At 43.9% G+C, this 27,290-nt stretch overlaps 1 protein-coding gene and 1 long non-coding RNA gene across 4 annotated transcripts in view; one reads left to right on the top strand and one right to left on the bottom strand.

Annotated features, from left to right (window-relative positions):
* The first annotated feature begins 8 nt into the window (after window positions 1-8).
* LOC122216212 lies at window positions 9-27,120 on the top strand. Its single transcript, XR_006200786.1, has 4 exons — window positions 9-89; window positions 21,618-24,166; window positions 26,180-26,421; window positions 27,005-27,120. It is a non-coding gene; the product is annotated as an uncharacterized LOC122216212 (long non-coding RNA).
* The window catches only part of DGUOK (deoxyguanosine kinase), a 30,022-nt gene continuing 8,204 nt past the window's right edge, over window positions 5,473-27,290 (bottom strand). For 2 of the 3 annotated variants that reach the window (XM_042932741.1, XM_042932740.1), the window contains exons 2-6: window positions 15,295-15,482; window positions 11,689-11,836; window positions 6,845-6,960; window positions 6,136-6,235; window positions 5,473-5,697 (exon numbers count right to left, since the gene is read on the bottom strand). In XM_042932741.1, the coding sequence (XP_042788675.1) occupies window positions 5,671-5,697; window positions 6,136-6,235; window positions 6,845-6,960; window positions 11,689-11,836; window positions 15,295-15,446 (543 nt within the window). In that variant the 5' untranslated portion in view covers window positions 15,447-15,482 and the 3' untranslated portion in view covers window positions 5,473-5,670. Of the gene's footprint in view, window positions 5,698-6,135; window positions 6,236-6,844; window positions 6,961-11,688; window positions 11,837-15,294; window positions 15,483-23,395; window positions 23,509-27,290 lie in introns of all 3 variants that reach the window. The other variant, XM_042932738.1, reaches the window with a different exon arrangement.

Raw genomic sequence — 27,290 nt, 5'->3', positions numbered from 1 at the left:
GAAGGAGGATCATCTGCTTCCAGAACAATGGCTGACTGCTGGTAACTGAGCTGCGGGAAGTGAAACTACAGATAAGGGCCGGGAATAAGGTGAGGTGGCCTGGGGAACAGATGGTCGCTGGTAGTAGCAATGGGCGGGCAGGGTAAGGAGTGAGCATCGTAGCCACTCCTGGCATGGCCATGCGAGGAAGGGAGCCATGTGACCGCTAGGAAAAAGGAGGCGGGGTGAATGCATTTGGGGGAGTCGACTGCAATGCCCACTACACCTTCAACTAGAGAGCAGACAATGAGGTGCAGGAAGACTTGAGAGATTTCAGAGATTGAGAGATTTCAGAATTTGGTGAGAAAGGGATTGGAAGAGAGCTGGAGGGCAAGGATGACTCCAAGGCTTCTAACGTGGTCAACCTCGTGAAGAAACAGGCTTTGTTGTCCTGGGGGAGGGGGAAGGGGCAGGGTGGGGTGAGAACTCTGTTTTGCACACACTGAGCGGAAGGGAGATCCAGGTAATGACACCCAGAAGTCCACACGGATCTAGCTTTAAACGTCACCCTCCAGTCTGGGGTTTGCTTCAAAACAATCTGAGTGGTGGGTTGGCTACAGGTGACACAAAACTGGCCCTGAATAAATAACTGAAGTGGGTGAGAAAGTAAAAATTAGCTCAGACTAAGAAAACAAAAGCCGTGCTACCATCTCAGGCGGGGAAGACGGCACAGGTAAGGCCAGCTACAAAGCTGCCATGAAACACTACTCCTCCCAAGGGCACGCTGCTGCTAAAGTGTCATAACCACCCCCTTCTTTGCGTGGCTACTGCTTTCTGAGTCACTGAGCTCACCTTGTTCTCTGAAATGATGGACCGTCAGAAAGTTTGCCGTTTGAAATTTTATCAGTAAAAATGAAACACCCTCCTGTTGCTGGGAGGATCTAAGTCACTTTGACACAGAGAAACGGTCTTGATTTGCAATTCAGGTTTGGAGCTTCAGATAAGGGGCTTCTGAACACAACATTCACTTTGTGCTTTTGAAGGAAATGAACCTGGGCCTGCAGTGCAGTTCAGACCAGGCAGGCGTTGACTCCCGTATACGGAGACCTGCTTTTCTCTGAGCCTATCAAAGCACTGCTTCATTTACATTTTTACCTAAACTCTATCCTTCCCCCAGATCCTTTAATTCTCTTTTCCCGTTTGGTAAGACACCCATAGTTACTCTGGTGAGGTCCCTTTCATCACAATGAATTAATAAATCTGGTTTTGTCAAACTACAGGCTTGTTTCTGGTGATCTGAGGCTGATTGGGTCTGTGTAATGGGGATACAGTTCTTTGCACTATTCCCTCTGCTATTGCAAATGATTCACATTTTCCACGTTTCCAAGTTCTTGAGAAGTACTCACCCCATGATAACAATAGGAGCTATGATGGGTGTTTGAGATCTCTGCAAGGGTGAGTTAACAGCCCTCCAAAGACATCCACACCCTAACCCCCCGGCACCTGTAAATATGTTACCTTAATAGCAAAAGGGACCTGGCAGATGTAGTTAAGGCTAAAGATCTTGAGATGGGGAGAGTACTCTGCCTTAAAGCAGAGAAACTTTCCTGGCTGTGGTCAGAGAGAGATGTGACCACGGGAGAAGGGTCAGAGACATAGTTGCTGGCCTTGAAGATGGAAGAAGGGGACACAAGCCAGGGAATGTGGGAAGCCTTTAGAAGACAGAAAAGGTAAGGAAACAGATTGTCCTCCAGAGAATCCACGTCAGAGTTCTGACCTACAGAACTAGAAGATAAACTTGTGCTACTTTAAGCCAAATTTGTGGTAACTTGATATGGCAGCAAAAAAAAAAAAGGAATACAAGATCACTCAGCACAGTGGGTAAAGACAGAAATGAACCAAGGGTGCCTTGGGGACGCCAACACTTGAGAGGAGAGGAGGAAATGAGGAGTCAGCTAAGGACACAGAAAGGGAGGGACCAAATAGCGGAACACAGAAGAGACCAAGGAGAAAGTTCCAAGGAGAAAGTGGTCCAGATTTAAACTGCCCACTCCTTAAAAGTGAAGGCTGAAGGGTAAGCAGTCTTGCAGTTTTAAAGCACATGTTCTTCCCCTGCTACATCGTCCTGTGATTCTAGCATTTTCATAAAATAAACAGCCTTTCCCCTGAAACCACCACCTTCTCCTTTCATGCTAAAAGCCGGAGAGTTTGAGAACTTTCACAATTTCAATTCACATTACAAACCCATCAAGGTAATATTCCGGTTCGGGAAGAGTAGGTTTTACGACATCACAAGTGAGAATGAACTCTATTTTTATGTGCTAATCTAAGTTATTTGACGTTGGAGCACAGCCTAAATGGGAGTGGGACAGTCACCGGCCTGGTGTGACTGTGCTGTGCTGGGTCTCCGTGTTTAAACACTCCTCCCAGACCTGTCCCTCCTCGAATGCTAAGGTCCTCATTAAAACAGTCTCTCTAGACCATCTCACTACCAATTTGGAAAATGGCAAATTATTTTACCCAGGTAGACTGTCCATGGTGCTATCTTACAGAATATTCACATTCTTTTTTTTTTAAGTTTATTTATTTATTTTGAAAGGGGGGAGGGGCAGACAGGGAGGGAGAGAGACAATCCCAAGCAGGCTCCGTGCTGTCAGCACACAGAGCCCAATGCAGGGCTTGATCCCATGAACTGTGTTAATATGACCAGAGCCAGAATCGAGTCGGGACACTTAACGGAGTCACCCAGGCACCCCCGGAACATTCACATTCTGAAGGGCAAAGTTTATGCAGGGAAAGAAATGCTGAATTTCTAGATTTTCAGGCTTTTTCTAAGTGAAGAAGGTGAAGGATAGGAGCGTATTCCTAAATTCTAAACCCACTAGTCTTATGTGGTTTTGAGAAGCTGGGCCTAATGCCTCATTCTCACACAAAGACATTGCCACGTGACTTTTTCTCTGCCTGAATACCCTGCCCCATTAATTCTTCAGAATTCGGAACAGTTGCCACTTTCTAAGGGGGGGCTGTCCCAGCTTATGTTGGCTCCTTCTGCCATAAGCCCCCACGGAACACCCGTATGTTTCCTTTTGAACCGCTCACCACATAAGCAATTACTTGTCTGCTCTTTCACCCTCACCATCCGATGGCGAATTCTGCAAGGTAAGGACAGCCTGCCTCCGCTGTGCTGTTATCTCCTTGGTCTCTAGCATACAGGAGATACTCACAAATATTTGATGACTGATTAAACGAATGAAGGGTGGGGTCCCAGTGCTCTTATTCTGGCTTTACATTAGTGGTTCCTGAGAATGTAAATGGGAATTAAACATTTGGGCCCCTCAAAGCTAACGAACCAAAAGCACCGAGTTTCTAAAACATACCTACCATCCAATGTTCATCCCTGGTCTTGTCCAAAGCCTGAAGCGGCAAACAAACACAAGAACAAGGGGGTCGACAACACTAACAAGAGAATTCAATGGGAAAAGAGAATCATCTTTTCAACAAATGGTGGGACAACTGGATATGTGCATACAAAAGAACGAAGTCAATCCTTACACCACACACACAAATTAACTCAAAATGAACCACAGACCTAATGGAAGAGCCAAAACTATACAACTCCTGGAAGAAAACTTAGGAGCAAATGTTTGTCACCTTGGATTGTTCAAAACTTTCTTAGATGTGACACCAAAAGCCCAAGTGGCAAACTAGACTTGGTCGAAATTCAAAACTTTTGCGCTTCAAAGCACACTATCAAAATACACCCGAGGGAATGGTAGAAAATATTTATAAATCATGTCTCTGGTAAAAACTTGTACACAGAATATCCAAAGTCTCTTACAACTCAATAATAAAAAGCCAAATAACTGAAGAAAGCACAAAGGATTTGGGTATTTTTCCAAGGAAGAAATACAAATAACAAATAGTAACATGAAAAGACGCTCAATATCATTAGCCATCAGGGAATGTAAATCAAAACCAGGATAGGATACTAGGACGGCTATAATCGAAATGACAGCAAGTTTTGGCAAGGACCGGGAAAGACTGGGGCCCTCATTTATCGCTGCAGAGAATGTAAAGTGGTGCAGCCACTTTGGAGAGTTTAACAGTTCCTCCAGAGTTACCATTTGACCTGGTAATTCCACTCCTAGATGTATATCCAAGAAAATTTAAAATCCAAAAATCTGTATATGAATTTTCATAGCATTATTCGTAACAGCCCCAAAATGGAATCCACATGTCTATCAATAGATGAATGGATAAACAAAATGTAGTATATCCATACAATGAAATATTTCGTCACAAAAAAGAACGATGTACTGATGCATGTTACAACATGGCTGAACGTGGAGAACCTTGAAAGAAACCAGTCACAAGAGGCTACCTATTATGTGATTCCACTTACATGAAATCTCCAGAAGAGTCATATCTAGAGACAGAAAGTAGACCAGTGACTTCCTAGAGCTGCACTGGGGTGGAAGAAGTAAGGGTGATGGGGAACAGGGAGTGACTGCTACTTGGTTGGCAATTTTTCTCGGGGTGCTGAAGACATTCTGGAATTGACTATGGTGATGGTTGCTCAACCTATCAACCATACTAAAAACCACTGAACTGTGCACTTTAATTAGGTGAATTGTACGGTACGTGAATCGTATCTCAATAAAACGGTTAAAAATTTAAGTATGATAAAGAAATGCTGTGCTTCCATTTCACGACAGCATACATTTGTCAGAAGCCAATCTCACACTCGTTTCCCCAAGCATAAAGAGAAACACAGGTTTCTGTCTCCTGGGACGCTGACTTCTGAGCTTATTCGTTTTCCTGTGTGCCTGCATGACTGTTAAGGGCTCAGTGCAGGGATTCATGGAGGTGCAGGCTTCTTGCAATGGAGCATTTCGATTCTACAGAGCCATGCATTTTTCTCTTGACAATAAATTGTCCTTGGAGCTTGAAGTGCAGCACAAAAAATTCTTTTTCCAGCACAGTCACTCCATTAAGATCACCTGAAACTCACTGGGTATATTTAGGGCAGGCCAGAGTGCCAGGATGACTGAATCCTAAATGCAAGATGCTGGGACTTTTGGGCTCATGATTTGTTTTCTCCCTCCCTCCATCTTCCTTTGGCCCAGGTTCTTCAGCTCTAGCACAAAGGTCAGAGCACCCCACACCCCCAAACAAAAGTGCTGGATGGGAAGAGACAGGAGCATCCTGGAGTTCGGGTTCCATTCTCTAGTGCTGGGGGCCTGCACTGAGTGTCCACACTCTCCCGAACCTCTGTACTTCCCTCCTTCGTGCCCAGGGCAGGGCTTGGATGGGAGTCCTGGGAACAATCCCAGCCCAAGCGCATCAGAGGGAACAAGTGAGCACACAGGGAAGTCTAGGTGGTGAAGGATTCAGGAGAAAAGCTATGGCTGTTCTCAGGTGAAAATGGCTCATCTAGAGGGAGATTCAGAGCGGGCACCAAGAAATATGCACAGGGATAAACCAACAACTGGATTAACAGAATAAGCAAAACTTCCACTTTATTTTAGAAGCCTTTGAGACATAAAAGACAGTAACTGCAAAGTCGAAGGCTAACCCAAACCATGCACCTGAGTGTCAGAGCACTCTAGGGGCAAAAGGCGATGGAAAGGTGCATGACTTGGGATTTTTCCAGCTTTAGAAACTCAGAGAGCCAGAACATCCCGGGACTGGTTACAGATTATTTACAAAGGTGTTTACCTGTGCGAAAGAGAAAAACCAAAAGTTATATTTCACATTTTTAGCGCTCTACAACAGTCCACCCACACTGCATATGTAGCCGAGCCCACGAGGTTTTGTGAGGAAGGGAAAATAGGCATGGGGGAGAAATGGGACCTGCTCAGGGTCATACAGTATCAAGTGGCAGAGCTGGGAATAGAATCCATAAATTGTATTTCCCCAGTTCTAAAATACCTTTGAGGAGGAAGTTAGCTGGGAAGTCAATTATTTAACAATTATTAGCCCAAATACTTTAGAGAATAGGGATTATATTTGTGACATGTACAAGGTCCCACGGGCTTTGGAGTGTGAAATGCAATTTGAAGCACAAAGCATAAGACCATCATTCTGAAGTCTGAAGCAAAGACAAAAGTGCAATAAAGGAAAATCACGAGATGCAGGAGTTAAGATCCTCCCCACCTTTTTCAAGAGTTCTTCTTGTTTGGTTTCTTCTTCAGAAAAATCATCATTGACATCCAATACCAGCACTGGAATGTTCAGCAGAGCCTCAAAGTGGAGCCTTGTAAGAAGCATGAACGTTTTAGGGGACAGAAAAAAGAAAGCTGAGCCAACCTTCACATACTCACCAAGTCTTAGTAATCCATAGAAGAGATCTAAAGTCACATGGCTTCTCAATGAAATGGCATGTAAATAGCAATTTGAAAAAGAGTTTAATAAAGTTGGCCAGAAAGAGGAAGGCTGAAATTTCTCTTTAGTCTTGAAATGGATATGGAAGGTCAGAGCCCTACACATTTCAAGTGGATAGCATGCCGAGCCCGAAGGAAGGAGAGGCCAAAACTAGGACTGTCAACTTAGTAAGAAGGACAATTTCTCCAGAAATTTTCAGACCTTCACCCTGAGCTAACTATATCACTATCCTCAATCACAATGTTCAATCTAGGGGAATGTTAAAAAACAAAAAAGGTGAGAAACAGAATCTGATAAAAAGTCTCTTAGCATATACAGATTACATCTAACATTTAAGTTTCTGAGTTGGATAATGCTTGGCATTTCCAACCACTCGGTACACTCTCAACCTTCTTATGGGGCTGCGTGCTGAACTCATGTTTGGGCAACTGGCTTGTAGGGAGGCAGGTGTCTGTGTGGTGCTGCCCTCTTCTCTGCTTACCTGGTTGTCTTGTGAACAAGCCAGGCTTCGTGTTGACTGTGAAGCTGCTCGAGATATGCCAGCTCAATTCCTTTCTCCTCTTCCCTGGCCCTGTGGTGTAGTCTCTTCCAGCAAACCTAAAAGACAATCCCCAGGCCCTGCTGAGCTCATGTGTTATCCTGGCTGTGACAATGCAGTCCTCAGGGGCTCTCTGACTCAACTCATGATGTCTATCCTGAGAACGGTAAGCCATGACTTTGCTTCTACTGTCTGGTTTTCTTATTCAATCACAGGGTAATGGCAAACTTCATCAACCCTTTTTTTTCTTCTTCCCAATCCCATCCAGGAAGTCCCTAAATTCTCTTTAATCTCTCTCACCTCTGTCCTAGTCAGGTCCTTATCACCTCTCACTCAGATGGTGGCAAGAGCCTTCTGGCTCTCTGCGTTCTGGAGGCGGTGAAGTGCATGGGAACAGCACAGGCCTTAAAGTCAGAAAACCCACAATTCGATTCCTGTCTTCGCCTTGTACTAGTGGTGCAAGCTCTGTGGGCTTCCCTCTCCTCCCCTCCACTCACCCCATGGGGAGTTGGTGAGGACTCACCAAGGTAAGGCATGTCAAGTTCCTGGCCAAAGCTGCTCTCTCCTCCCAGTGAGACCCCTCCACCCACCCTTCCTTAGTGCTGCAGGAGAGTGGCGGTGCGCTCCTTGCTGCGAACACTTCCCAGGCTCAGTACTACCTACAGCCACAGAGCCCCAGGTTCAAGGAAGCATGAGGAGCATATTTACAAAATGGAAAATCTGAAACACGACTTTCATATCCTTTCACTCACTGAGTCTGCAGCAGAATGCAAACTCTGCCCAGGTCAAAGATAAAACAAAGAAGTAAACAAAAAGTGAGGCTTAAGACTAACTCTCCTTCCCTCCCCCTTTCCAGAGAGTGCATGATTCCACTCTGCCTTCACCTGGTAGAAAAGTCTGAAGCACACTGGCCCAGAGAATGTCTTCTCCTCCTTTACCTGTCGCACAAGGCCATCCCAGATCCTGGCCACCCCTCCTACCTCTCCACCTTCATCCTTAGCACCTCCCTGGACTCAGTGCCATTAGCCAGATCGGACCTGCAGGACAGGCCGAGCTCTTTACCACCTTGAGACTTTTGCTCCCAATCTTTGTTTTGCCTGATTGCTTTCCTTCCTCTTTCCACATGGCAAACGTTTCATCATTCAATGTCACCTGTCCTGGGAAGAACCGGTGGAGTAGCCCACTGATCTAGGACTACCCTCTTTCAAACACTTAAAAAACTTTATCCCAAATGTAAACTTTAGCTGCAAATGAAGCACACAATACTCCCAAAGACGCACAGAGTCCTTGCTGTTTCCCTCTCGCTCAGCCCTTCCTCTAAGGGAACGAAATCATGTAAACAAATTTCATTTATGAGCTTATGTCCAACTTTTCAAACTGATTAACAGAGACAGATCTGACACGTTAATGCTTCTAGCACCCATTCCTTCTCGCCAATCTTTTCCCCTAATCAACTATCATCCCAAACTTAGATGAAGTCCTTGTCCTTGGGATTTTATAATTTACTTAGACAATAGGTAAACCAACACGCAAAACAGTGAATCAAGTGCTAAACTGTGAGCTTTGGATCTTTCTTCAGTGTAGCAGTTCAGATGAGGGAGGGAGCAGCTGTGCCCCAGAGTCAGAGAGGTGTTCCCTGGAGGAGGCAGGGCCCCCCCCTTTACTTCTAGTACCAGCTCCTGAGCACCACTCGGAGAGCCGGCGCTGTGCCAGGCCCTGGGGAAACACAGGCCGCCAGTGGCATTTCAGCTGTCTCAGGAGACAGAGGGAGGCGTGTACAGGGAGCTCTGAGAGCACAGCGGCTGGGAGCCAGAGCCTGTCTTGTTCAGGGCCGAGCGCTGGGCTGGCACAGCCAGTGGTCAGTGAAAACTCTGTTGCCTGCCGCCGTTCGCTGAGTCCATTTCTGCCCTCGTCTCCCTGGCTCTGTTAACCTTTTTCTCCTGCTTTCATCTTCTCCATTTCTACTTTCTTTCACCGTGAACCTGCTTTCTTCTTCCTCTTTCTGCCTATACACCCCCCCATTACTGCTGATGGCTTCAAGACATTTCCCCTTGTTCTCCTCCCTTCCCCATCACACAGCTTTACACCCCCAACTTCTAGCTGCCCAGTTCTCGATACCACAGCAACCAATGTTAATTTTGTATACTTTCAGAAATATTTTATGCATATACACATTCTTACCACCACTTTTTAAAAAAAAACACCGTACTTGTAAAAGGTGTCCCACTACATCCCCTGTGCTGGCTTTTCTTCACTTAACAATTAGTGTTTTCCCATCTTTTTTATGGCTTTAGAGTTTTCCAATGTATGGATAGAGCACAATACATTCAACTGATCCCTACCGATGACCACTTGGGTTGTTTCCAATAATCTGTTATTTACAAACACTGCTGTCTTGCACATGAGCCATTGTGTCCATTTGGGAGCATATTTATGGTATAAATTCCAAGGAGCATGATTAACAGGTAAACTCCTACTTCGAACATTCGGCAAAATTCTTATTTTACTGGTAAGGCTACATCAATTTTTTTTTAAGTAGGCTTCACACCCAGCACGGAGCCCAATGTAGGACTTGAACTCATGACAGTAGGATCAAGAACTGAGCTGAGACCAAGAATCAGACGCTTAACTGACTGAGCCGCCAAGATGCCCCTCAACAAATTCTTTTCTTCAAAAGTCATATGCAAGCAGTGCTTTAGACCTGTGTCTCTTGATCTCAGTCCTCACGAAAGGACACACCTGAACGTAAGAAGGGCAGTGTAGCTGCACACAGCAAGTGGGGACCTTCTTGCTGATCTGCCCCCTTGACCAACCACCGCAGGAAGAGAGGCTGCTTGGACACTGGACTGTGACCGCTAGTGGGCCTGGCCACTCTACTTCCCAAGCCCAAGCCTGGGTGCCACAGGTACCAGGAAATTCCGGCATACTAGCTCCATGCTGCCGACAGTCCCCGGCAGGGCTGCAGTCTCTTCCTGATTCCATGGGGCTGGGTGGGACACTGAGGAACAGACATTTCTCTTTTGACTGTTTTTTAGGTTGGCTTGCCTGTGTTTTAGAATTTAAGGAAGAGCAGGTAGAAAGGAGCAAAATGCCCTACTGAGGTCCATCTCACATGCTCTAAACTCAGTATTTCTTTCCCAGGGCTTTGTACTACAGTATTGGGCACTCGCATGGCTTTTCACATGCAGACGTGTTCACGTCTGTTCTCTTCCCTCGGATATGGTCACCTCTGAATCTCACAGGAGGGGGTCAGGGGTGACTCTGGGGAAGGATATCAGCATTCCTGGGTCTCTGGCTCTACAACCATCAAAAGACCATCAAAATCCACAACCAGTCTTAAAGTTTTTCTGCTTTTTCTACCATTAAGTTGCAAGAAACCTTCAAAGCCCCTCATTTTTTCTCAACAACCCCCCTCATTCCACCCCTGCTGAAGGAGCTCAGTTAGTCTCTCCAGGAAGGTGTGTCAGTCATACCACCACCACCGCGGCCACCATCATCACCACCACCACCGTCACCATCACTTCTCACAGTCATTCCAAAGGGCACAAGCAAGTGAGGAAGACTCTTGCTGGCCTTTTCTCCAGCTCCTGCAAGCCTGTGTGATGGGCTCTCCTACCTATCTTCTGACTGCTCAGTCTGCTCTCAGGCCTGCCCCTGTCCACAAGGCTCAGTCCCATCTCTAAAAAGCATGGCCTCTAGAAAAAATAAAATAAAAAAAATAAAAAGCATGGCCTCTAATCAGAAAGGAGCTTTCCTCCTAAGATTATGCAGTGTATCTGGTATTTGACTATACATTACATATGTCTCAAAAGCCGAGAGCAACACACCTCTCAAAAAATACCTCCAGCCTTGACTCAGAATCCCACTCCAGAAGAGCCCTTGGAGACCACTAGTCTCAGCCACTGGATTTAAAAGACAAGGACCCCTCCAGGGGAAAGGCGTCCAGGGTCACTGTCGGTCAAAGACTCTCCTTCCTGGTGCTCCTTCTATGATATCACCCTATTGCATACTAGGCTGGCTCCAGGGTCCAAGTCAGAGAGTCATAAAATGTAACTTCTGTAGTCCATTCTCAAGGTTCAAAAGGCAGCTAGCTATAGGGGCGCCTGGGTGGCTCAGTCGGTTGGGCGACCGACTTCGGCTCAGGTCATGATCTCGCAGTTTGTGAGTTCGAGCCCCGCGTCGGGCTCTGTGCTGACAGGTCAGAGCCTGGAGCCTGCTTCAGATTCTGTGTCTCCCCACCCTTCTCTAACCCTCCCCTGCTCACACTCTGTGTCTATCTCTCAATAATAAATAAACATTAAAAAAAATTTAAAAACAAAACAACAACAACAACAAAAAGGCAGCTATAAATTACAGTAGTATCAGGGTGAGGCGAGGAAACTCTCCACTGCATCCCAGCATCCTATTCAGGAAACCATCAAGACCACCCCAGACTCTGATGGATGACCCAGTTGGAGAGAAGGGAAAGTTGAGGCAACGGAGTACAGGTGACCTGGTCAGAGGAGCCAATCTGCAAACCCTGGGTGATAAAAACAATTCCCAATTTTCTCTGTGTTGTTACTCTATTGAGAGAGTCCCTTTCAGTCATTTGCTTTAGCCCTCTACTGCAGAAGCCTGTGGGAAATGGGGTACTCGATGCCAGAATGGGAGGGTGTTTACCCTCTACCCACCACGCTCCAGATAATACCCACAATCTAATTTCTCCAACCAGAAAATCAGGGGTTGGAGAATGTCACCTCTCAGGTTTCATATGGCTGGGAAGCTTAAGGCTTGAAGTTCTGCATTACCTGGGGAGTAGCCTGGAGGTAGATGAAGCCATGTAATTTGACCCGGCTGGCAAACTCCTGCAGGAGAAAAGAATGCCAGTCCTGATAGATATGCCATTCGATGTCACTGAGGGAACCATTTTCAAAAAGATTCTTTGCAAAGATATACCTGGTTGGAAATGTAAGTGGGATTGGGGGAGGGGAGAAGAATGGGAAAGGGAATAAAAGGCAAAAGGGAGAGAAGCAGAAAAATCAATAACCAACTTGTTCCACGTCTGTTCAAACCACTTAACCTTTCTAGCTCCTCATCAATCTTTAAGAAATCTGAATTCTTAACCTAGATCTCCTTCCTTGTCCCACAGCAAGATGGGAAATAGCATCTAGACTTTAGAAGCCAAAATCACAGCTCTCCAACAGGACTGATCCACTGGGAGAAAAGGGGCACTGGAAAAGAATATCATTGGTTGCTAGCAATTTTCCCTGTTGGAAGCCAGTCAGAACATACAGCATATGGTGCATGAAAACTGAAACTTTTGAGATTTCTCTATTATTATTGTAGCAAGCCTTCAAACAAAAAACCAACCTAGGGCTTGTGAGGGCTTCTGAGTCTCCAAGGCTGCTGAGCCATCCTCTCATACAGCTAACAAGCGGAGAAGGAAACGTACTGAAGTGGGGTCACCCATGCAGCAGGAAATGCATTTCTCACTAACTGCAGTATTACCAAGAGAGCAGACCTTCCCCCAAGCACACATGAGCTCTTCTTTACTTGTTTCCTCTGTTGCTGAGCTTCTAATCCAGGTACAAGGAAGCTAAATCTAAAAATCAAGCTAGCTTGAGCCTTGCTTACTGCCACAACAAAAGGAGCATCTGGTAAATAGGAGATCAGAGCTAACAAGAAACCCACTGCTTCAGAAGGGTCAATTCTGCTTTCAAACGTCAGGCATCTTGATACAAAACACAATTTACATCCTAAACAGTGAACACCAGTTTCTAAGGCAACGCTTAGCAACTGGCCACTTCTGGGAAAATGAAATTCAGAATCCTTGCGTACGAATGGCCCAGGGAAGTATACACCACAAGGCCGCAAGTGTTGCGATTAAAAGAATGGGCTGCAGTGTCACATTCCTGAGTGTGAGCCTGGCCCCCAAATTCATAAGCTGTGTTACCATGGGCAAGCCATCAAACTCCCTGAGCCCATTTCTTCCTCTACACAAAGGGGTAACAGTAGAACCCAACTCAGAATTGTTGTGTTGACTGTTTGTAGGACAAGGTGCTTGCTGGAGTGACCGGTGCATAGTATTCAAGACATCGTAGTTGTTACTATACCTACTTCTTTGCTAGGCTGTAAAGAAATTAATCTGGGAGCTCCAGAAGTCAACTCTCCCAGTCTGGAATGGTTTAGCTATGGTCTAGCCGAAGGCAACAAAAAGATGACTTCTGTAACTCAATTTCTGAAAAATATTTTCAGCTTCGTCACAATTTAGAAACTAAAATCTTATAAAGAGAAAAAACATATCTGTTATAAGCCTTTACGAGGGATCCTCATCTTTCTTGAGGATGAGCACTTCTTTCTCCCAGCTGGTGTTGATGGGGAGAGAGGGAGAAGGTTGGGCTAAGGGAGGGAACTACTGCATGTAGGTGCCGCAAAGAACAAGCGTAAGGACCCAGGCATCAGGGCCCCTGTTCTAAAAACACATGCTTTTGTTCCTTTTAACTCAAACCAAAAAGATTTAGGTTTCTTCCTCCCAGTTGTCCTCTCTCCCAAACAATTTGTGTTCCTCCTTTGAGACACACATCACACACGTGTGCAGTCTCAGAGTCCCGTTAGAGTAGGATTACCCTGAAGGAAGGGACTGGGTCTCCTTTGCTCACTGCTAAGTCCCAGGATCCAGCCTGGTGTCTGAACATACAGGGATTTAATAAATCTGTGCTTGAGCAAATGAATGAATGAATGTTTTCAAAATGTTTATTTGAGGGAGAGAAAGAGCATGCACGTGAGCAGGGGAAGGGCAGAGAGAGAGGGAGAGAGAGAAAAATCCCAAGCAGGCTCTGCGTTGCCAGCATAGAGCCCTGATGTGGTGGGACTTGAACCCATGAACTGTGAGATCAAGGCCTGAGCCGAAACCAAGAGTGGGATGCCCAACCTACTGAGCCACCCAGGTGCCTCAAGTGAATGAGTTCTTTAAATAGGGGAAAGGGTCTGGGGGTGCCTGGGTGGCTCAGTCGGTTGAGTGTCCGTTTGACTCTTGATTTAAGCTCAGGTCATAATCCCAGGGTTGTGGGATCAAGCCCCGTGTCAGGCTTCACACTGATCGTGGAGCCTGCTTAAGATTCTCCCTCTCTCTCCCTCTACTCCTATCCCCTGCTAGCACACGCTCTCTAAAATAGAAAATTTAAAAAGGGGAAAAGGCCTAAGTTACCATTAGGATTAAATGAATTATCTTTTCTACCTCAAAAATGCCCCCCTCTGAAGAAAACATCTAGAATGTATAGCTGTCTATAGCAAAAGCAGTTCTCATCTCTTCCTTTACAAGTAAATGTTAAGATCTTATACCTTCTAAACCAAGTATTCTTTTTTCTGAGGGGGTCTCTCATATGCCTACTTCACTAAAGGGCTGGAAATAAAAAAAACCCATGGTGAACATGTTTCCAAGCAACCAGGGTTGTTGTATGTAAGTCATCTTCCCAGTCCAAGAGGCATGGCTTAGGAAAGGGGAGAGAAAAATATACAGTAGTATACCCAACAAATGAAAAGAACCAAAATCTACAGCCCAACTACCTATAATTCACATATTTAGCTTTTATAAAGGGTAGGCTCTCTCTCGCTCTTTTTAATGTTAATATTTTTGAGAGAGAGAAAGCACAAACGGGGGAGGGCAGAGAGAGAGGGAGACACAGAATCCAAAGCAAGCTCCAGGCTCTGAGCTGTCAGTATAGAGCCCAACGTGGGGCTCGAACCCATGAACCGTGAGATCTTGACCTGAGTCAAAGTTGGACACTCAACTGACTGAACCACCCAGGTGCCCCTTAGTAGGCTCTCTCTTGGGGTAGAGAAGGAATATGTAGCCCGTATCTTGCACTGTTTTGCATATCTTGCATGACATATCTTGCAGCGTTTCGAGATATTAAAAATTACATGACATTTACAAGTGTACCCGTAGTTTTTTCCTACATGAGGCTTTATGGAACACCAAGAAGTAGAATTGATTTGTCTAATCTGGAAGTAAATGGGTAACTATTTCTTACATCTTCAGAAGTAAATGGGCAATGAAAATGTAGCATTTTTCAGGGCTCCTGGGTGGCTCAGTCACTTATGTGTCCGACTCTTGATTTCAGCTCAGGTCATGATCTCACCATTGTGAGACTGACCCTGCGTCGCGCTCCGCACTGGGCATGGAGCCTGCTTGGGATTCTCTTTCTCTTTCTCTCTCTCCCCCCCCCCCCCCCCCCCCCGCTTGTGTTCTCTGTCTCAAAATAAATAAATAAACTTAAAAAAATTTAAAAAGAAAAAAGCAGCATTTTTCAAAGTACACTTTTCAAAAACCACAGCAGAGCAGGGTCTGAGCAAGAGAAAACATGCGGTGCTGAGCACGGGGCCTGTGCCCAGTGGAGGGCTCGGGGTCTTACCTGTCACTGTACACGGACCTCTCAAAGACCTGTACCGCCTTCTTGGACTGTAATTGTTTCTCAGGAAAGGGCTCCAGCTGTACTTTTAGGCGGCTCATAAAAGAACATGTCTGGAATGTGTAGGACCATCGTGCTGGTTCCTGGTACATCATATCCAGCAAGTTTCCCAGATTTTGAGCAGTGTAGGCCTAAAGGGAAATTACAAAAGAGGAGAATTTCCTAGAAGGTACATTTACTTCATGGTGTTTGCTCCCCACACCCATGGTTTAATATCAATGAGGGAAACAATTACAGAAGTTTCCTTCTAAAAAAATGTAATCATATCCCCCAGTTTATTCAAAGCCACATAATCAAGGAAGAGATTTTCCTACCTGATTAGGAGAGAATTTGAGAGGGAGAGGACATGCCACCTTCAGCATACCAGAGAAGAGCAGAAGAAGAACCACATGCAGAATGAGCACATTCACTGACTGGTTTGTGGAGTCTGTCTGATGAAGAGTTCTCCAACAACAACTACTTGGAATCAAATCTTTCCATTGTAACACTATGTTGCCTCTCTTCTGAGCTTCCATCCCTGGCTATTTCTTTCTACAACTCCAACCCAGACAAGGAAGCAGCGGATTATTCGAAAATCCAACTAACCAACCAAAGAGAATTCTCTCTCTCTCTCTTTCCCTCTCAATGAAGGGATTAAAACAGCCAAGCAAAACCTTCCTCCTCCATTCTAGAGACTTTATGAAACATATTTAAAGACCCCTACGTGGCACGTGCAGGTGGGAACATGGGTCAGATATTCGAGAGCCCTGATTCTTTCCTGGGCTCTGCCACTGACTGGGCACAAAGTGAATTTTATGCAAAGCCCTTTGGCTCTGCATTCACTCAACTGCATTACCTGAGGGCCTGCATGGATGAGATGCTACATGGGCTCGATGGGCTCCATGCTGTAAGGGGTTCAGAAAACAAAACTAAGATTTATTTTCAGTGTTCACTATGTTGTTATCTCATTTAATCTTCAAAACAGCTTCATGAAGACGGAACTATTGTTATGCTCATTTTCCTGAAAGGCAAGTCCACTCAGAAAGGTTAATTAAGTAACTTACTTGTCCAAGGTCTCAAGGTGAGTAAGTGCAGAACAGGGACTCAAACCTGGCTTCCTCTAACTTCATTCTAATGTTTCTCTATATAAAGATAAGCTTGGAGGTCAATGATACATGGAATTTCCACAGATGGAAATGGGGATTAAGAGAGCATTTCGGGGGGTGCCTGGGTGGCTTAGTCTGTTAAGCGTCTGACTTCAGCTCAGGTCATGATCTCGTGGTTTGTGTGTTCAAGCCCCACATCAGGCTCTGCGCTGACAGCTCAGAGTCTGGAGCCTGCTTCAGATTCTGTGCTTCCCTCTCTCTCTGCCCCTCCCATGCTCATGCTCTGTCTCTCTCTGTCTCTCAATAATAAATAAACATTTAAAAAAATTTTAAAAAAAAAAGCATTTGGGTGGAGAGAAAGATATAGGAGGTGTAAAAGGTTAGACAACCGTAAGTGGTCCAGTTTGGCTAAGGATCAACCCTAGATTACACAGAAGGCTCCCAGCTCTCTGAAAGGCTTCACTGGGAGCAATGCAGGTAAAGCAGAATGGATCACAACATGTTTTCCCTCCTTTCAATCCTCCAATCCGCAAACACACAGCAGCCTCACAAATGGCTCCTGGTTACGAGCTGGAAGTAGAAGCAGGGGGATGAATTAGAATCCACTTGAGTCTCTGATGGTGTCACCAGAAACTGTAGGGAGCCCTTGGGGTGTGGCACAGTTACCAGACTGCGCAGAAGACCACTGAGTGGAGCGAGCTGCTGTGAGTACAGATGTACTAGGTGGACCAGGTGGGAGCTATTCCACCGGCAGGCTTTGGGCTACCAAAGGGAGGCCATTCCAAAACAAAAAACTGTACAGGGTCTACACCATTTCTGAAAGAACCCACCTCAGCTACAGAACAAATGCAGACATCCCTTCAAACATAGAAACAAAGAGAGGGAAATAACTGGATATAGAAATATTCAGCAATTCAAAAGGAGAAAGCCAATGTGTGTGCTCAGGACAAGCAGCCCCTTAGGAGACAGAGCTGTTGCCAGAAAAATCTCAATGAGAGTTAAGGGACTGCCACACTGATAAGAACAGGCTGTCATTAAAAAAAAAAAAAAAAAGGAACAATATGAAAAGAACATTCTTAGAGGAGAAAAACGAAATTGTCATAACAAAGCACTCAATGAAGATGGTAACTAGCACACTGTACGCTGCAGTAAACCTAATTAGTGAATCAGCTCAAGAAATTGTCCTTAAACTAAGAGAAAAAAAAAAAAAAAAAAAAACAGAAAAGGATGACAGAAATGAAGACACGCAGGGTAGAAGGAAGAGATCCAGTATGCACTGTCGTATCGTGGCAGGGCTTTTTTGAGCCTCTCCTTGTCTTTCCTCTGGAAAGATAGATCAGGATGTAATGTCACCTGTGTTCCACCTTACAGTAATTAATATGATTTTGTATCAAACAACTTTCCAAACAAGAGCTAAAATGATCCAGAACTCCATAGTACCTGTAGCTCAGACAAAGCTATCTAGGGAGATGATTTTCCTTCTTATGAGACAAGAGTCCACCACAGGGAGGGGAAAAGCCACCCCCAACAAAGAGATGAGCAGAGGAAGACCCCTACTCATAAGGTGTGCGTCTCCCTCTCATCAGATTTCATCATCACTGAGAATCGCTATCTAATAGAAACATGTAGGATCTCTAGGTATTTGAAAACAGTTTAAAACCATGGAACAACTAGGAGTTATAGTAAGAAGGAACTGATCAGATAGAAAAGCTAAAACTAAAAAATTAAAGAAAAGCTCTGAGACATGAGACTTTCCACCAGAGAAATTCACTGAGTACCATAAGAGATTTCATATATATTTACATATATAGCTTTCATAAGCATAAACACACACACACACACACACACACACACACACACACACACACACACGAACCCATAGCTGGACCTATCCTGCCAAAATGTCGACAATTCATAAAAATAAAACAAAAACCTAACAAGGGGGAATCACACAAATTACTTATTTAAAAAAAAAAAGGGGGGGGGGGATCAGGGACACCTGGGTGGTTCAGTCAGTTAAGCACCCAGCTCTGGCTCAGGTCACGATGTGGTTGGTAAGTTCGAGCTGCGCATTGGGCTCTGTGCTCACAGCTCAGACAGAGCCTGGAGCCTGCTTTAGATCTGTGTCTCCCCCATTCTCTATCCCTCCCCTGTTTGCACTCTATGTCTCTCTCTCTCTCTCTCAAAAATAAACATTAAGGGGCGCCTGGGTGGCTCAGTCGGTTAAGCGTCCGACTTCAGCTCAGGTGACGATCTCGCGGTCCGTGAGTTCGAGCCCCGTGTCGGGCTCTGGGCTGATGGCTCAGAGCCTAGAGTCTGCTTCCAATTCTGTGTCTCCCTCTCTCTCTGCCCCTCCCCCATTCATGCTCTGTCTCTCTCTGTCCCAAAAATAAATAAACGTTAAAAAATAAATAAATAAAAATAAATAAAAAATAAACATTAAAAAAAAATTTAAAAAAAAAAAGGATCAGAACCATATAAAATACTTCTCTACAACAGAAACTACCTTTCATATTCCAGAGCAAAAAAACAGACATTTTTTAGACAAGCAATCACTCAGAAATTATACCACCCACATACCCCTTCTGAAAAAAATTCTCTAAAATATATTCCAACCAACTGAAAAATTACAAAATGGGAAGATGTGGTAATGAGAAAACAGTGGTCAGTGATCAACTGGTAGAACAGAGTGAAATTTAACTAAGGAACTATTATTTAAATGGGTATAAAACTGAGTGCCAAATTTCTATTGTTAAAAGAGACATTTCACAATGGAAAAGCATTCAGGATCTACAAAATTTCAGATAATTTTAATATACTGGAGAAGAAGATAATTTAAAAAAGTAAAAAAGTTTTGTTTTGGTTTGTTTTTCCCTTTCACAGAGACTCCACTAACATTAAAAGATAGGTTTAAACATGTACATTTTTATGTTTATATATTTGGGGGGGGAGGGACAGAGAGAGAGGGAGACAGAGGATCCGAAGCAGGTTCTGCACTGACAGCAGAGAGCCAGATACAGGGCTCGAACTCATGAGCCATCAGATCTTGACTGGAGCTGAAGTCAGACGCTTAACCGACAAAGCCACCAGACTCAACAGCACATGTACATTTTTAATTTAAACGTTTCCGCTGTTAGGATAAAAATGGTATGTTTCTCGTGTGACTAAAGGGGAGAAAAATGAAAGAGAATATTAAATATAGCAAAAAGGAAAAAAAAAAAAAGATGAAAGCATAAAATAAGGTGATAGAAGAGAGAAAATACCCAGGAAAGGCAAACCCTAACACTGGGTAAAAACTAAAAATCCTATTTGAAAGAAAAATACCTAAAACAACACAAACTCTGAATGATAATTGAGAAAGAAACAGTTGTCCAGTAACTCTACCCCCCAAACAGCACTGGATCCATATTATTTAAAAAATGATTTCTATCGTACCTTCAAAGAATAGATAATTCCTATGCTAAAACAGTATAAAACTTCTCAATTCATTCATAACCCTAATGGTAAAACCTGTTAAAAAAAATAGCAATACCAATTAAATATATAAATATACATGCAAAATTTCAAACAACCTAGTAGCAAATTAATAGGACAGTATACCATGATCAAAAGGGTTCATTCTAGAATGTACAAACGGCACCACTATCAAATCTATTGACTACTACTAAGAGATTAAAAAAAGAAAAACCCCATGATTATCTCACTAGGTACTAAAAGGGCTTTTGATGAAAATTCAACATCTGATCCTGAGGAAAATGTTACTATCCTAGTAATTAGAAGGGCACTTGCCGCACATGATCTACTGAAACAATTAACCATCACAGAACTGAACACTGATGCGCCAGATGTCGTTTCATTAAAGACAAAACAAGATAAGGCTAACTAACTGTCAGTGCTGCTACAATTAGTATTGTTCTGGAACTTCTACCCAATAAAAGAAAACAGAAGTATGGATATCGGAGAACTCTTAACTCTTACAAATGATCAGTTTTTAGAGAAAACTATTATTTTCTAAAACCTCAAGCAGATAAAGCAAAAAAAAAAAAAAAAACCAATAATGTTACAAAAATTAAGTCACATGAGACAAATACGGTTAACTGCTTTCCTTCAAAACAGTAATAACTTTGAAAAAGATGGGAAAACAGATCCCAGTCACAATAATAAGAAAATACATAACCACTCAGGAATAAACTAAACAAGAATACTATTATGAAAAGTAAATAACGACTTGGGGGGAAAACTAGCCTCGTATAACTTTTAAAGTCACACAGAGAGCAAAATAAAACCATAAAAGAGATAGAAACATAGGCAAAGATTTTTATAATCTCAGATTGAGGCCTTTTTAAACTTTAACATCAAAGGCAGTAATTACAAGAAGATTTTATTACATAAAAACTTAAAAGCATTATATGGCACAACAGATCATATATAAAGATAGAAGAAAAATGACCAACTGGGGAAAGTATCAGCAATATAGGACAGAGTTGAGATACTTAACATACAGTGAGTTCTTATGAAGCCATTACAAAAATGTGAAGATCTCAATAGGAAAAAGAAAAGCAAGAGGTCTGAATAGACAATTCACTAAAGAATAGTAATAAATGACTGATAACATAAAAAAGATGTTGAATTCATTGGTAATCAAAGAAATGTAAAACAAAGTAACACACCATTTTCTTGTCCCTCATATTAGAAAGGATGAAAAACAGTAACACCCAGTGTCGCCAAAAACTATGGGGAGAGTAGTACAACTTTTCTGTAGGAAAATTCTGTAAAGTATATATAACAAGTGTCAACAAGATGTGTAATTTCTGGACATCAAAATTCCAATTGTAGATTATCCTAAGAAAACACAAAAGTGCACAAAATTTAGCTATTAAAAAGAAAAAAAGATGTAGCTACAAGGATATTCATCATTGTAACACTGCTTATAACAGGAAGAAGTTAATACATGTAATATTATGTATTAAATTAAGTCTTTTAATTATGATATTATGCAGTAAACTGCGATCGTTAAAATGACTATGAAAGGAAGACCTTGTATATCAAAAGCCATGCAGGTAACAATTACAATTTTTGCTTAAAAAAAAAGGAAATGTATATATGTTTTAATACATTAACATAGGTGTATTAACATATTAACATAGGTGTATATAAATATATACATTTTCTCCTCTTTAGAAAGAAATCTAAAAGAACAAAAATGTTAACTATTTCCCTCTGGATAATGGGACTACGTGAGTATTAATTTTCTACTGCTGCACAACAAACTGTGCCAAAGTCTGGTGGCTTAAACAAAAAGAATGTTCATTATCTCAGTTTCTACGGGCAAGGAATTGGGGCACAGCTTAGCTGCCTGGTTCTGCCTTGGAGTTTCTCAAAAAGTTTCCGTCAGGATGTTGGTGGAGGCCAGTCATCTGAAGACTTCACTGGGGCTGAAGGATCAATCCACTTCTACGAAGACTCACTCACTCTGTTGGCAGGAGGGGACTCAATCATCCCTTGCTTCATGGGCCTCTTCACAGACAAGGCTGCTTCGTGACATGGCAGCCGGCATCCCCAGAGCCAAAAGTGATCAAGACAGAACAAAGTGGAAAATACAATGTCTTTTATGGTCTACCTTAGAAAGTCCCACTGTATTCCTGCTATATTCTATTCATCAGAAGCAAGTCCCTAAGTCCAGCCCACACTCAAGGAGAGAATTTGGGTCTACCTCTCAAAGGAAAGCTCATCCACCGATTTGTGGACGTATTTTTTAAATCCCTGTAACAGGTGACCTGCGGCATACTCAGAAAAAGATAGGTAATTTATTTTCTAAATGGAAAGCTAATTTCATAAATACTCCCCCCCCCCACACACACACGAAGAGGCAATTTAAAAAACATATATCCACAATAAGCATGAAGTGCCTGCCTAAAGAGGTAATACAATTCTGAGTTCGAATAACAGAAAAATGGCACCTGAAACAAGTTCTATATTTTACCATTTAGAGTACTACTTTTAGTAAATTCTAACCAGAAAACTAACAAAGTGGAGCTTATCGCCTAGACAAAGTTACTTCGGAATGAGGAAGAGTCTGGAGGAAAATGGTGTTTGGCTTGAAAGACTCACGGAAGAGAAAGAGCAAACAAATCATTACCTTCAACTATATGAAGCGTTGTCATGTGGGAAAGTCAAAACACTTAAGAGGCAGAACTTGAATCAATGAGTCAGAGTCACAGGGATGCAAAGTGGCTCATACAAGAACTTTCTAACAATTAGAGTTGTTAAAACCCAGAACAAGCTGCTCGGCGAATGTTCCCGGTGGCTGTGGGAGGAGTGTGTGGAGACTGAGGCAAGGTGGTGCCATTCCCTGGGCTACCTCTGAGGTTCACGTCTAACTTGGTCCTTCCCTACTCACACTGATGTGGCTGGTGTTGAAACCAAACCTACGGCCTCTCCCAAAGCAGTAGACGTGACACTGGGTCCTACGCCACGAGGCATAAGTGAAATGCACCGCGCTTGGCATAGTAAGTGGCAGAGTGTGCCTTATAAACGTCAGCTATTACTTCTGCATCGACTCAGAGTGTGATAAGATGTTCGCTAAGTCCCTTCCAATTTCTCAGACTTCATAAATAAGTTAAGATCACTATAATTAACTATTAATAATCCTGATGGCCAGCTTCAGTAATACACTTAAGGGTAGGAACGACAAAGCCAGGATGGCTGGACATGCTTTGGGAAACCACAAAGAACAGAGGCAGTCACTTATGTAGACATGTAAAAACCACAAAAATCAAAACTAAACATATTCAAACAAATCATATCCTCTCTGGCACATGCGGTCTGCTTTCTGGAATGAAAGTATTTTAAAACAGAGACTCAAACTGGGCTATTTCACCAACTCAGAGCAAATTAGATTATTACAATGAGTTTATTCACCCATGCCTGCCAACTACCCACCACAACTCAAAACTTACTTTTTGGGTGCCAGCGGCCTGGACATTCTGCCATGTTGCTACAGGTTCTGTAGCTATGTGCCACTCTGGGTAAGTTTCCGTGAGTAACTTCACAAAGGTGGACTTTCCCACAGCTGCAACGCAAACAGCACGTATTGGGACACTTCCCAAATGAGGGCTGAAGGAGAAGCTGCTACTAAACTCTGCCACAAAGACCCAACTTAAGGCAACAAGCACCAGGTTTCCCAATTTCAAAACTCAGTGCCAGACGACTGTCCGACGGCCAATGGATAGGTCAGGCCCTGCTAACCAGAGTCGCCATAAGGAATACGGGCATTAGGGAAGATAAATACCCTTCAGATATGACTTGCAGTTTTAATGCTTCAACCTCCCAGAGGCAAACTATTTAATAACCTTGAAAAATGTAAGACTACCAGAAGTAGATGAAATCAGCTACTTAAGTTGTAATGCGTGAATCATATTCTGTGACTGTAAAAACTGCAAGTTTTTCAAGAAAGAAAATTCAGATGATGACCCTCATTCGCTCAACAAACCTAATCAGTATTTACCGGAGTGCTTACTATGGGCTCAGGACTATCTGGCACTGGGGTACAGTGATGAACAAAACATAGGATGGATTCTGCCCTCACAGAGCTTGCACGGGAGACACTAAACAAACACGGAAGTAACCAATAACAAATGGTGTTGAGTGGTCGGAAAGAAAAATGCAGGACGGCTCTAATACAGCACAGGAGACCAGGGAAGGTTCCTCTGAAGAAAATGTTCTCTGAGGTAAGAGCTGAAAGGTGAGGAGTTAGTCAGGCCGAGGATGGGGGAAGGGTATTTCAGGCAAAGGGAGCCGCATAAGCAAGGGCTGGGGGGTGTGGGGGGACCTGGTGTACGACAAGACAGAAGAGAAGCCTGTGGCCTAGAAGAGACATGGTCAAGCAAAGGCTCAAGATGTTTGGAGGAGCAGGTAGGCAGGCTGGACCAGATCAGGCAAGACCTCGTAGCATGGTAAGAAGTTCGAATCTAGGGGCGCCTGGGTGGCTCAGTCGGTTAAGCGTCCGACTTCGGCTCAGGTCATGATCTCACGGTCTGTGAGTTCGAGCCCCGCGTCAGGCTCTGTGCTGACAGCTCAGAGCCTGGAGCCTGTTTCAGATTCTGTGTCTCCCCCTCTCTCTGCCCCTCCCCTGTTCACACTCTGTCTCTCTCTGTCTCAAAAATAAATAAACGTTAAAAAAAAAAAATTAAAAAAAAAAAAAAAAAGAAGTTCGAATCTATTCTAAGAGCAATGGGAAATCTGTGGCAACGTATTTTAAGCAGAGAAATGAAAAGATTCCATCTCATTTTTTATTTATTTTTCTTTTTTTTTTTGAGAGAGAGAGAGAGAGGGAGAATGAGCGGGGAGGGGCAGAGAGAGAGAGAGAGAGAGAGAGCGAGAGACAGAATCTGAAGCGGGCTCCAGGCTCTCAGTTGACAGCACAGGGCCCAATGTGGAGCTCAAACTCACAGACCGTGAGATCGTGACTTGGGCCGACGTTGGACGTGCAACCGACTGAGCCACCCAGGTGCCCCAGATTCCATCTCGTTTTTAAAAGATCACTCTGCCAGCTGTGTAAGAACAGACCGTTAACGGGGCGTCTGGGTGGCTCAGTCGGTTAAGCGTCCGACTTTGACTCAGGTCACGATCTCGCGGTCACGATCTCACAGTCCGTGAGTTCGAGCCCCGCGTCGGGCTCTGGGCTGATGGCTCGGAGCCTGGAGCCTGCTTCCAATTCTGTGTCTCCCTCTCTCTCTGCCCCTCCCCTGTTCATGCTCTGTCTCTCTCTGTCTCAAAAATAAATAAACGTTAAAAAAAATTAAAAAAAAAAAAAAGAACAGACCGCTAACAGAAGTAGCCACACCAATTAGAATATAATAGTAGCCTGAACCAAGGGATGGCAGAGGACGTGGAAAGTTGTGGTTGCTTTTGAGAAATATTCTGGAGATGAAACCAACCTAGTACAACAAATTATCTTTTTCCATTTACACCAATGTCTGGCCTATACCTTCCTGAGCTCCAGACCCGCTAAGGGCCCTCCAGACACCTCTGCTTGGATGTGCCACAAATACCTCAAAATCAGTCTGCTCCCTACATGAAGTCATCATCATCCCCACCAAAATGACTTTCTTCCCATATCCTGGACCCGGGTATGGCAGCAGCATCCACTCACTGTCAGGGCTTGTCCCTCCTCTGCCAAACCTCAAGTAGCCACCAAGTCCTTTTGCACTTGCCTTCTAAAATTTCCCCATCCCTCCTTTTCTCTCCATTCCCACCTCCAAGCTCATCAGGCTCTCATCTCTTGCCTCTCTGACTCTGGCATTGCCCTCTTTAATCTATCATCCATACTGCAGCCACACTGAACACAAAATAACACTGCTTAAAACCCTCTACCAGCTCCCTATTGCTTTTGTGACAAAATCCAACCCTTTAGCATGGTCTACGCGACATAACACCTGCATATACCTCTCTGGCCTCAGCTTCCTTCAGGCACCCTGAGCTCCTGCTGACCAAACTCCAATCATGCCATGTTCTTCCCTGCAAATGTGATTTTGCAAATGTGCTCCCATTTCCTGGAGCATCTTCTCCCCTCACCTGGTCAACCCGCTACTCAATTTTCAAGATTCTGCTCAGATGTACTTCCTGCACGAAGCTTTTCCAGACCCTGACTACTCTGAGCTAGATCAGCTAATCATCCTTTACACTTGGTCTGGCCTTCTGGGTAAGAATCTGTCACTGCAATTGTAATTCTGTTTCTGCAGGTAGAAGATGGGGCTCCTCTAGGGCACACAGAGTGGAACTGGAACCACAAACCAGCATAATGATCTGACTGAGTGAAACATTTAATGGAACCAAGAGAAGGAAGGGAGGTGCCCTTCAAGTCAATTCTATCAGCCACCCAGGGTTACTGATCAGGCGTGAAGGGATTGTCTCAGAAGAGCCCACACATCCAACATGTGCCATCGATTACACACCACTCCAACTCCTGTCTGAACAACACAGGGTAAGAACAAACATCGTGAACCTGTGTGTTCTGTACAGTCACACTCATCTCTCAGTTCCACCTCCACCCAGCCCATGCGTGCCTTTGCACATCCGCCCAGCCTCTGCTCTTCCCACACTTCAGTGAATAAATGCCTTCCCCTGCTCTTCCAGGCCTGTGTCTAAATCCTTTCCCCTACCAAGGCCAAGGCCCCACCTCTTCCATGGGTTCAGAATGTCTCTAGTTCACATGGAATTTCTACCATATGGGGCAAGTGAATCAAATAAGAAATATTTATTAACTGCTTAAAGTATGTTTAGGGGCGCCTGGGTGGCTCAGTCGGTTGAGCGTCCGACTTCAGCTCAGGTCACGATCTCACAGCTCGGGAGTTTGGGCTCTGCGTCGGGCTCTGTGCTGACAGCTCAGAGCCTGGAGCCTGCTTCAGATTCTGTGTCTCCCTCTCTCTCTGCCCCTCCCATGCTCATGCTCTGTCTCTCTCTGTCAAAAGTAAATAAACATTAAAAAAATTTTTTAAAAAATAAAGTATGTTTAGCATTCAATTGTTTTGATTGCTTCATGGGTCTTACTTTTGGTTTCCTAACAGGACCTGACTCTCTGGGGTTGGGACCCAGGAATCCACATTTGTAAGTATGCCCCAAAGTGATCCTGATGCATACTTATATTTGAGGTTGCTGTCCATTACAATCTGTTCAAAATCAACAGAGGTAGTTTTTGTTTTTTTTTTAATATAGGTTCTAAAACCACATACCAGACTACTGAATAAAAGCCTACAGGCTTATCATGAAGTACCTAAGAGACTGACAGGAATTACAAATTGGTTGAGTTTATATATTATCAGATGTCTGCCTGCCCTAAAAAGTCTCTAGCTT

The sequence above is a fragment of the Panthera leo genome, chromosome A3 (genome assembly GCF_018350215.1).
Source record: "Panthera leo isolate Ple1 chromosome A3, P.leo_Ple1_pat1.1, whole genome shotgun sequence".
In the NCBI taxonomy this organism is placed as follows: Eukaryota; Metazoa; Chordata; class Mammalia; order Carnivora; family Felidae; genus Panthera; species Panthera leo.
Note: the sequence above shows the minus strand (reverse complement) of the source record. Positions and strands in the feature narration are given on the sequence as shown.